General features: G+C 38.2%; 2 protein-coding genes across 3 annotated transcripts in view; one reads left to right on the forward strand and one right to left on the reverse strand.

Moving 5' to 3' along the window:
- DCSTAMP (dendrocyte expressed seven transmembrane protein) overlaps positions 1–12182 on the forward strand; it is a 30700-nt gene that overhangs the window by 14373 nt on the left and 4145 nt on the right. Inside the window, exon 4 of one of the 2 annotated variants that reach the window (XM_035546422.1) lies at positions 9126–10587. The exons of the other annotated variant lie outside the window; for it this stretch is intronic. Within the exon in view, the coding sequence (XP_035402315.1) occupies positions 9126–9278 (153 nt within the window). The 3' untranslated portion in view covers positions 9279–10587. Of the gene's footprint in view, positions 1–9125; positions 10588–12182 lie in introns of those variants that run through there. 2 annotated transcript variants of the gene reach the window in all.
- Positions 5763–12182, reverse strand: part of DPYS (dihydropyrimidinase) — a 33993-nt gene continuing 27573 nt past the window's right edge. The window contains exons 8-10 of the mRNA XM_035546421.2: positions 10102–10309; positions 7279–7384; positions 5763–5896 (exon numbers count right to left, since the gene is read on the reverse strand). Coding sequence (XP_035402314.1) covers positions 7310–7384; positions 10102–10309 — 283 coding nt within the window. The 3' untranslated portion in view covers positions 5763–5896; positions 7279–7309. The remainder of the gene's footprint in view (positions 5897–7278; positions 7385–10101; positions 10310–12182) is intronic.

A 12182-nucleotide genomic window follows, 5' to 3' on the forward strand; every position in this document is an offset into this window, starting at 1 on the left:
TTAATTTGTGAATGTTCTGTGCCAGCACTAACACGTCATCTCACAAATATCACCATTACACTCATAATGGAGTTAGGCACTGGTGTGGCCTAATGTACTCTTTGCCTCAGCGCGTATACATGTGAGTAGACACCTGTGTGCTGAAGGTGAGCTGAATGGCAGGCAAAGGAGACAGGTTTGCTCTTCGCCATCTCCTTAAACCTGGGGTACCAGGAAAAATGGTGTATTCCACACATTATTTTTCAATTCTAAACCAAATTTGCCTTCAGGGCCTTGAAGACATTAGGATTCATCACAGTGGTAGAACAGTTCTTGCCCTGACCTACAGCACTAAATCTATTCCTTCAGCTGCTCTGTGGTGGAGAAGAGAGAAGGAAATACCCACTAAGCTGAGGTCCTCTAGTTGTGCAGATGAAAAGGCAGGCCTGTCTTTCCACTGGCGTTACACACTGATATGCTTCTCATTCTCTACGGGCCTTAAAAAGTATTTATTTTTTCTCCCATTTGTTTCTGTCCTGTGAGCTTGAGAAGTATGGTGTCTTGTTTATCTTCAGCTGCCTCCTCTGCATGTTGCTCAGCTATTCCCTTCAGCCTCTCTGTTTACCATAATCCTAAACCACATGATTACATTGTTCATTTTTTTTCTTAAGAAAAAAAAGGGTCTACAAGTTACAATAAAAAGACAGTATTCCATCCGCAACTATTTCAGTTCCACAATTATTTCTGTTCCTCTTCTTGCCTACCCTCTCCTCACATTTCCTGCATTTTATTTTGGCTCTGTTCCCCTGTCTTCGTCATTCAGAGTCCTCTTTCCTCATTTGCCATGTTCTCTTCTGCTCCAGTAGATCATTGTTCTCCACAGATAAAAAACATAAATATATTTTTTTCTTTCTGCTGAGCAAAAGTGAACTACAGGTACATTTGAAATTAAGGGCTTTATTTATTCATTTATAGGCTTAATGGAAAATTTTGACGTCTTTCCTCTTACTGGGCATTCTCTCTAACCACCTCTCTAGGGCTTTTCAGAAATGTATCACACACCACCAGCACTCAGAAGTCCGAGGAGAAGTCTGGATTTGACTTTTGACTCATTTATCCCTCTCCTCCCCCAGCTCACAGCAGAACTCAACTTCCTTTTAAAACACCATTCACTAGTGTAGATGTTGTTTGATTTACTGTGAAAAATCCACCAATTGGATCAAATCTGGTTTGCAAAATTAATGAAGGGCTGACCTGATTGTCTTGTGAAGATAATTCAGAGAGACATGCTAGCACTCCTGACCCTCCTGATGCACAACACTGACAAGGCCATTTCTTATCAACCTCTGTGCTTATGGAACTCTCCTCATTACCACCCCATACCCCAAATTTGGCTTCCTTCGTAGCTAAGATGAAAGTGTAAATTTTGTTACAGCATTTCATGTGTGCAGCTGGGTGTGTGCTAAATCAGAGGATGCTGGGTTTACAACTGCTTTCACCCTGGTCCCTGCTCTGTCAATATTGTGACACTGATTCACTTGGTTTTCATCATATAAGGAATAAGAAAAGAATAGTCAAACCCTTTCTTCTAGTTATGTTTTACATCGCAAAAGGGGGAAAGTGAGGATCAAAGGATCACTGTTTGCTCTTGATGGAATAAAGCCTGATAATGAGGATGCTACTGTCGACTTAATGACCGCAGACCTCAAAATATGTGAATAGGCTTCATGCATGCTGCTGTACGTAAGGGTAGCTTCCTCCTCATGTCATTTCGGATACATAATACCCGCCCTGCCCTCCAGCGGCTCAGTAAAGCTACACCCCAGTATTTTTGCTGCTGTCTGCTGCTGGTGTTTCAGGCAGGAGCGAGACGTGCTGCAGGTGCAGGTGCTTGTGCCGCAGCCGTGAGCTCTTCCAGCCATGCAAGGACAGACAGCAGAGAAGCAGGTAATAAACCCATGCTGGCCATAGGAGGATTTCTGGAAAATCGTGGGGGTGAAAACAATGTCAGCTGTGCCAGGATCAGATCTCCTCAAGTGCTATTTCCACCCTGAGAATCATTACTAGAGAGAACGGGGTACTGAAGATCCCAGATTTCTGGCTGGCTGGGGAGAGTGACAAAATATATATATATATATATATATATATACACGTATACATACATTTATATATATTTTTTCCCATTACAAAGTATTTGAATCTTAACCTTTCTGTACAAGAACAGAGGGAAACCACCAGAATACCAATGAGAAGTGCCAAGCAGAGACAAGGTTGTTCTCTGTTTCAGCCTTAGCAAAACTGATCCCCAGCTCCTCTATCCTGAGATCTAATGCTTCAGAGAAAAGGGTTTTTAAGGTAGCAATGCCACCTCTCAAAGCAATCAGAGATAGTCTATTTTAGCTGAGTGACCAAGGGACAGAAAGAAGCATAAAAGAAATCAAACTTTTTTCTCAGTAATAGCTGAAGACAGCTGAGGAATGTGCCTAAATGAGGTAGGATTCAAACATCTGCAGGAAAGCAATTGTTTTACTTCTCTGTAAAAGGCCCGAGGAAACTGTGTGGGCTGCAGAAGTCATCTCTAAACCAGCTCTCCAAGCCACTGTGGTGCAGCCGTGGTCTTAGGAGAACAGTTACAGCACAGACCCAGCACAATTTTGTGCAAATGTAATTTGCAAGTGACAGCTGAGATGAGGTTGTAGGACAAATTCAGAAGTCTTGAGAGGGTACAGAAACTGAGGCAGGACTGAGAAACCATTCAGTGCTCCTTCCACTGCTTCAGCTAAGGAACTGTGCTGACATAAATGTGTTTTATAATCATATTTCATTCTAAATTAACTTTACATCTACCAGAAAAAAAAAATGTTCTACTATTTTGGCTCTGCTATCAATCATTACTGGTGTCTTGGAATACAGACCTGGGGAGTTCCAAAATTATATCCCAGTGAAGATTCCACTGTTATAGTGTCCCCACCATAAGTGGAAGAAGAACGAAGACTGCAGGGATTTGAAGTGTGACAGTCTTAACTTTGGTAGTAGTGTCTGGAAGAACATGCCAGCATGTGCCATGGCAAAAATAAATACTCATGAATTTCACAAACCTGACTTGCCTCAGTAACTTTTTGCGCCCAGGGATGTGTAGATAAAACAGATGTTTTGGTGTAAATTCAGCTCACAATATGCTGGTAATTTTTTCCACACCTGCACAATACTTAAAACAGTCATTGCAATTGAATAGTAGGCATTTGTTAAGAACAAAATCCAAAGGATTCTCCCTATAAAGAGTATAAACCATGATACAGAGCAGAAAATAACAACACAGGGATTAGTAACTCTTTGCTAATGGTACAGGGAGAAGCTTCCTCATTTCTTATCTAATAAAAATACGTAGGAAACCTTAACAGATAATGTACTTTTTCCATGGTTAACATACTTTCATAGTTTAGAAAGCTCAGTTTACATTGTTGGTGTTTATATAACTCATAAAACTACTTGCTGCTATCATACTGTGAAAACATCTGTTTTTAGAAAAATCACTACCTTTGTTCCTTTGGGCTGTAATGATTTGCAGTTTTTTGTATCACTTTCATCTCAGTAGAAGTCCCGAGAGCCCAAAGGACATCTAAAAGTCCTGGGCACATCCACGGTATCCAAAGGGCTGGCAGCCTTTACTCCTGGGTTTCATTTCTGTGATAATTGAGTCATTGTGGCCTTGAGCAACACACTTAAGCCAACACTGGATGTTAAACAACAGGCAACTACACATTTTCAATCTCTTGAATGATTTCAGAGCTTTGAGCATACATAGTTCTCATCAGTGGGCAATTATTATATTTATTTGTCTCACAGGTATACCATGCAATTGCAAGGCTCTAATAATTGTTAAACACTGAAGACTCAGAGGAAAGACTTCATACAAATTTAGATTACCATTAGAAGTAGAAATGTATTTTTTCTCCTATCTGATTTTTCCCCTTTCCTCTTCTCAAATTTCTTGCATTCTTGATGAAACAAAACATAAGCCAGGCATCCTTATTACTAGAAAGTTCCAGTTCTGAGAGGCAAAGATGAGGCGAGTGAAAGGCAGCTGCAGGGTAGACATCTGCAGATCCCTCATGCTGTATCCTCTTTGTAATCAGTGTAGACAAATTGGCATTGCAAGAAAACTACTCATCTCATCCCAGAGGAGAACAACTCTGAGCAGGTTCATCCAGTCTGTTTTAGATCTTGCTACAGAGATGAGTAGAGCAGCACCTTGTTCTCTTTGTTGATTACAAAGAGAGACTAGACAACAAACTAGGACAAAAGCCGTTGCACTGTGGAAGTCTACACAGAGCAATGAACCCCACTGCATTGTAACAGTTGTGATTGTGCTGGATGCCCAGTTCTGCTGTTCTGTCACCCTAAAGACAACCTGAGAATTGGGAACCTGTGTTAGCTCTTTCTGAACATCTCCACAATTATCCTCCATCATCTTACAAAGAAAAATCTCTTGCTATTTAGAGACACAAGAAGTACCGAGCTACAGTAGGAGTTTGTTTCTTCTACAAGTTCATACAGCATTGCATGCCTATGGATCTAGCAGGAACTACAAGTCTGCCTTCCACCGTCAAGTTAAAAAAATAATAGTAATGATCATATCCTTTGTGTGTGTGTCTTACAAAGATGAATTTCCTTCTGTGTCTGTTTGACCTATGGGTTGCACAGAAGTACAGGCTGTAGTGCTGTGGTCCTAGGCATGAAACTAGGGATAACACTTCTACATGCGGGACAATAAAATCCCTGTACAGATGTTTTTCTGTTGGCCTCATTTCTCTCATAAATATTTCCCAGAGACAACTGCTTAAAAATAAGGGCTCTTGCATGTGAAAGTGCAACTTTAAACAGAATTCTAGGTTTCAAAACCTGTCTAGACATGGTACCATGCAGGTTAAGAAGAAGCTTCTAAGAATTTCTTGAAGAAGAAATGAGATAAATTAAACTAATGGTTTTTTTGTTTGTTTTGTTTTGTTTTGTGTGTTTTTTTTTTTTCATCAAAAATCCCATCCTAGAAAAAACAACCAATAAAACAAACAGACCCCCCCCCCCACTAAAGTACAATTTACATTGGGAATAAACTCACATTTTCAATTAAAAAAAAAAGCATTATTTTCTGGCCCTGGTAACCTCACTTCATAAGCCTTTAAGTTATGAGTGTGAGTCCCTCCATAAAGCCAGAACATGAGTTCACCAGTGTGATTAGCATAGATTTCCATAGGGTATAACAAAGTAAACACTTGATCATAACAATAAACACTTGGCTGTGTAGTTGGCAGTATTCAGAACTCCTTTAAAGACAGGGGTAGGGAGATGTACCAGCAGCTCTAAAAGAGTGACAGTTCCCCTGAATCAACATTTTTCTGTACCTGATCCCTTCTGGAAAGGGGAAAAGAAAAATCAAATTCAGTACGTGGTATGAGAATTCTCTGCATCTCTAAATACAGAGATCTTTCTAATACATGAACTACCAAATTAGCATTCATCTCCTGTGAGCTAACAGAGCAAAAATGTCGGCAATATGTTTAAAGGCCACTGCTCATTGCTTTTATTTTATTAAGTTAACTGATACCCTCTAAAGACAAATATTAAGAAGAACTGCCTCAAAATCTACCCACTTTTAAGAACCTACAGACATGCTGCCACATTATAACTGTAATTATTATTTTACTTTTATGCCATTTTCTATAAAGAGTTTCCAGCTCTAATAATAAAGTTTCTTTTAAAGAGAAATTGCAAGACAACATTCATGCAGGAAGCCCAGTATGTTTATTGGTTACTGGTGTTTCATGCTGGCTCTTGCAAAGTTGATTGTGAGCTGACTGTTGGAACCAGCATGCACTGCTTTGGTGAGGACAGCAGGGTCATTTTCATTTGCTTTTATCTACAGAGAAGAAAAACACAATATGATATAATCTTTCAAAAGAAAATCTCTGCTTTGCAATTTGTCACTCAGAGAGGTAATAATAGAGAAAGAGTGCTAGGAGCTAGAAAGAATGATTATTTCTCCCTCACTCTATTGCAGCTTTAGCCTTTAGTCCTCTCTATTACAAAAGCTTTCTCCCTTATGACATAGGAAAACAAATAGCACGCTGCACTCTTTTGCTGCTACTGATGCTCTAGATGAATTTCCCTGTGAGGGTGCTTTAAAATAATAATACAATGAAATGTGGAAAAGCTAATTTCACCCTCCCAGCACTGCAGATTTGTTCCTGTCCTCATTAATTAAGAACAAACCAAGAACAGACCCATTTTATGTGAGGTGTGAACTGGGGCTTTACATCCATCTATTGGGAATTTATTTCTCAAGCTAGCTGATCTCACTGTTGGTATTTATATACACACAAAAATTCAGCCTGGATTTTGTCATGCTTACTGCCTCTCATCATACCCCCGACCCATATAATCAACCCCCCTACTGTAGCAGAAAAATATTTCAGCTGCAGTTGGCATACAGCAGCATCATGCCCCAGTTGTGCTTTCTGAAGGTCATACCTAGCTCTTTTATTTTTTCCTGAAGCATTTCTGCAGCTTGTAAACAGTTAAAGTGTGAGATTAGAAAACTAACCCAGAAAAAGGAAGCTAATTGTTTTCTGTTGGGTTGTCAAGTAAATCAACTCAGAGAAGGATGTACCAAGCACCAGGGCTTACAGATTTGAGGGAATGTCAATAACCAGGCTGTGCACTGTGGACACTGGTGAAGAGGGAGGGGATGATGCTGGGTGTTACTGCACTGTTAGCAGCTCTGAGCCTTATAGCAGCTCAGCCATCCATCAGATCACGGCTGGCTTTGACTGCAGCACCTCTACTGCATGAAGACAGATGTTGTCCTTGCAATACCGATCTCTCAGCTTAACCCAAACAGCTCAATTGTTGGAGATTTATTGTCTGTAAGAAAGGAACACTAGAGAATATATTTTTTTTACATCAAACTGTTTCTGGCTTTTCTGTAAAATTGCAAGCCTAAGGCTTGTACTTTTACTCCTGCTGCTTCAAAAGGGATGGCCTAACTGAGCTCAGCTTTTCTGTGGGCCTTCATACCCATTTCTCAGTTTCACAGTTAAAATTCATTTGTGCTCTCAGTGGAAATTTTTATATGGGGTTCCAATTGGAAAAAGGCTTTCCATACCCGAGCTGCCACTCATTTTTATGAGAGGGCTCATTTCAGACAAGCGTGTCACATGTCAGAAGGCCTGCTGCTCTTTTCTTGAAATTTCAGAGAAGCATTAAGTAAAGTAGTTTTCACTAATCAAAATAGACAGTTACCTGCAAGAACCAAGCCTTGGGAATGCAGCTATTATTTTGGTGCGATGGGTGTAATTGAGACCAGACCTGTATATGGTGCTCTCTTAACAGGAACCGGCTGACAGACCTGCAATGAAGCATTTCAAACCTTTCAGTATTATTTTGTCTTCTTGTAATTGCTAACTCTACACAATGAGAATAGCAATCCTGATATAACCCAGCTTTTAATGTTATGCTACCCAATGATTCCATCAAAATTTTCTTTTGAAAATGTTCCTTACACTCAAACTAAAATGTTCAGTTCTCAGCTTTCATCAGGAGGCAGGTGGTTCATCACTGTAGTCTGTTCATCACTGTAACAAAATAACACTAAAACCATTTTTCTAACAAGCAACAGACCATGTTTCACCTCATTTTGTTGATGCTTCTGCCTCCATTCATTCAAACACTTCGTGGAGTGGCAAAATCACAGAGATTATGCCACATAAATAAATTAAAAAACAAAACAAAACAAAAAACACCACTTATCTGCAGTATTTGCTTGTTTCCATGTATATGTATATATATATTCATTCAGCTACTCATCAGGATATCCCAGGGGGAAGAGGTACAGAGCAAATAGACCTAAGCAGCTCTTCAGAATAGCTGACTCACTGCCCGTTCACACTGTAAGCCTGTTCTTCATTAAGGTAATCACATTTCCCAGTGATGCTCTTAGTACAGATAAGAGAGTTAAATGAACATCAATGAAACAAAGCCACTCCTGTCTTATGTGGATATCTTCCATCCACCATCCCAGATGCTGACTACAGGAGGTTGAGTTGGTTGAAAAATCACTTCTGAAAACATTTTGCATTTGATCTTTCGGTTATGGAAAAATTCTCTCTAGCTTTGATCAGAAATAGAAATGACAACATTCACTGAAGTCTTTTAGAATTCTATGATTGCCAAATTTATCTTAAATTTTAGTTTAGTTTTGGTACTAATCTTCTTCTCGCATGGGATATGATGCCTCAGCAGAGATGCCAGGGTCTGGAGTCACTACAACTTAGTTATGCTTAGGGAAGTACCTAATTATTGTTTAATAACTGCATCATGTTCTCTTACATGAAAAGGAATGTCCTAACTTTTTGCTGATGTAATGCCAGTACAAATCTGGTTTCAATAGCTAGCTTCTGTTACCATTACATGGCATTTATTTTGCATTTAAAGTTAAAGGGACCAACATTGCACAACAAAGAAAGTGCAATAATAATAAGCAGCCCTCATTAACAAAGTACCAAACATTTTCAAAGTCTGGTGGATTAAACAGATTCACAGTCACATTGAACATTGTGTATGACATATCCCACTGAAGACAGACCCAAAAGATGAGAGGAATACAGCAATAAGAATCTATCCAGATTAAAAATGCAGAATAATTCTACTGTAGATGAGGAGTTCTCACTGTTTAGCTTGTAACAATCTTATCCTGCAACTGGCCACAGAACTGCATGGCCTTTGGAGCAATTGTTTCAATTCAACTAAATGTTCCATGGAAAGGGAAGATCTTTTCTCCAGAAAAATTCACAGTTTGGGGTACTGGTTCACTCATGCAGTAGGCCTGGAAAGTCCAGGAACATAATTTTTTCTTTCATTTCTCCCACAAAAATGAACCTTCATTCACACTGAAAAGGTGTGACAGATTTAAACGAGAAATTTGGTTTCAAAATAAAAGACAAAGTATAATCAATATAGTTAGATGCTGACAAAATGCAAGTGAAAATGCCTCCAATTTATCTAACTTACACTGATTGGTACTGGTACAAAAATGTGTTCTTTTATGCTTGGAAAGCCCAAATATGCAATCATCTGCTTTCTGTTCTAAGTTCCCAGGGAAAAACTGCATGCTCATGAACGGACTTCCCTGCCTATCCACTGAAGTGTATTATGCCTATCAACTTGCAGACAGCCCCCACCAGCTCCTGGGAAAGTGCTGTCTTTGGAGGAAAGCCTCAGCCATTTTGACGTGCCTTTTGTAGTCCAACAAGACAACAGAGGGATGTAATGCACAGTATAATCTTGGAAGTATTTTAAAGAGCCAGCTCTCGCATGAATGCTTGTCTAATTCAACTTTTAGATCCTGCAGTGAATTCTACTGATTCAAGTTTTGACTTTCAGATATTGTCTGGGTGCTTTTGAAAATCCTACCCATAATAAGCAACATTAAGGCCTCAAAAATATTCTTCACATGTGCCAGCATGGCAAATAGGCACTGAAAATTCAATCTGCATGTCTTTTGCAAAATTTCTCTTCAAGAAAAGATTGAACAAGAGCTTGAACAGCAAACTTGGTCCAGCACTTTGCACATGTTCAGCTTTTAACACATTGTTGCTGGAACACAGTCAAATGTTCAGCATTCTACAGGGCTTAGCTCTAAATATCTGATCCATGGAAGAGTTAGAAAACTATTGATCTCTTCCTCCAGTGTAAGTTTTATCCCTGAGCATGATGCTGAGCCTCTGTGATTTGCAGTAAAATCAGTGATTAAATCTAGCAGGTAGTCAGATTACCCATGAGCAAAATATTTTGTCCAATGTTATTGCAAGTGGGACTTATTTTTAAAAGTACCCAGACTTTTTCTACAAGCTGTACCAGCTACCCTGAGAGCAGGAACTAGTCTATGATATTTCTCTGTAATATGAAGAGCAATAAAAATCGAGTCCCCTTAGTTTCATTTCCTCCCACCTTGGCAGATTTTGATTAGTAAGGGAAATTACCATTGAAACCCCAAACCTGTGTTCCCAAGAGCTAGTTATCCTCATGTTCTAGAAAGCATTACGGAGATTTATTAGTTTAATTAACCTTCTCCCGCTGCCTGACTCGTTTGTAGACATATGGAGGGAATGGTGGACGGGAGACGTATTTGCCTTCTCCTGCTGTGACATTGAAAACTCCGCCTTCATAAACCACTTTCCCTCTTGAAACTGTTGCAACACAGACTCCATGGCAGACCATTCCTTCAAATATATTGAAGTCATTGGCCTGGTGATGCGTCTTTGCAGATATTGTCCTGTGTTTACAAAACAAACAAACAAAAAACCACGGAAATTACTACAAACTTCGCATTGTACTTCATTATGAAATTTTAAGAAATTGATAGAGGAAGAAAATTTAGCAGCATTATTAAACTATGACATTGCAGAGCACATCATGGAACAGCTGTAAAAATAGAATAGAGCATTAACATTTCATTGAACAGTAATTACATTCCAAAAGAATGAAGAGAGAGTCAAAAGGACAGAACTCTGTAGCCTTGAAACACAAAATTTTCCACTAGAAAAAGATTAGTAAAAAAAAAAAAAAAAAATCAGGTTATAATATTTATTTGAATAAAATGATTGTATTCTGCCTTGTCAAACAAATATCTGTGTACAATAAGGCCAGAAAAAGCTCTAACCCTTTAGCTAGAGTTACCTGCAATTTCAAGTTTGAAAAGTATGGTTGCAATGTTTCAAAGATTGTAATTCATAAATAAGACAAAGACTATTTCACTGGAAAGTCGGTAGATTGTAATGAATTTTGGTAACTTTTAAAGTGAATTGGACTGATCCAGTGACTGACAGCCCAAATATCTTTATGCTGTTTAATAATAATGACATCACACTCCTACATATTTTTCTTCCAAGAGTACTAGGGAAATTATAGTTTTAGACCTCAACAGTATTAATTTGAGCTATGGTATCATTGCTTTGTTTATGCATAGACCTCATTCTTTATGTTCACCATTTTTCTGTCAAATTTCTCCAACCCTAACTGGCTACATTAAAGGCAATTAATACTAGAGCTGACATTAGCATTTGGAAGTGCAGACTGCATATACTTCCTTTACTATCTATTTTCCCTACTGAGCTACTTACTATCTACTGTATCTAAAATGTGTCACAAGATTTTGAAATTTAATTAATTTTATTAGCTTCCTATTTCCAATCTTTCTTTTTTTTTTTTTTAATTTGTAAAGTTTATATTTCTATTACCATCTGTAATTTCTGAAAGGAAGAATGTTTTTTGGTGAGCAGTCAGAATTTTCCAGAATGGGAATATGTGCACATGGTAAAGAAACTATCACGAATGTATAACACTAACATTATTCCAATGATTACGTCTGTAGAAAAAGAATTTTCAAAATAAAAACTAATATGAAATACTAATAGATCAAAATATCAATCTATTTGGATAAGAATTATTAAAAATGTTAATTAACATATTTATTAAAATGAGAAAACCACAGCAAAATCTTTATCTTTCTAGAAGTACACCATTTTCAAATGTAATCAAGTATCAAATATTTCAAGTGATTAGTTATAATTATTGGGAAGATACATATTTTGCCTTTCATATCATTACGTTGAACTAAGGTAAATTTAAATTTAAGTTAAGTACATAACTAACTTTTCAAATGCTGTATATCTAAAAATGTTCTCTATGGCCAATCTACCCATAGGAATAAAAACTTTTCCTTATTCAGAGCAGCTTGGACAGAAAACTTATGCCTGCCTGCTCTCCAGGATCAGCATCACCTTGTAGAGTCACAGTGGAAAGAGCAAGCAATGGAAGTCAGACCTCTCTTGTATTCACTAGTCCTACGAATACTGTTGAACAAGTTTATCCATGGGTGTTATAATAGCTCTGCAAAGAGCTCGTGAACATATTTCTCCAGCTTATTGCATTACACTTATGGGTCCAATTGCTAGAACAGTAAGTAAGAACAACTGTAATATAATTATCTTGAGCATTCTCTGGGTATACATCATATGTATTTGCACACAAGCACTGGGATGCAAAAAGGAAAATGGAAAAAGTACTTTGAGCAAATGAACAGAAAAATAGGGAAGATCCCTCAGCTCAACATGTGAGCTGTTTAAATGTGCTAGAGCAGGATCACT

This window comes from Cygnus atratus, chromosome 2 (assembly GCF_013377495.2).
Source record: "Cygnus atratus isolate AKBS03 ecotype Queensland, Australia chromosome 2, CAtr_DNAZoo_HiC_assembly, whole genome shotgun sequence".
Lineage (NCBI taxonomy): Eukaryota > Metazoa > Chordata > Aves > Anseriformes > Anatidae > Cygnus > Cygnus atratus.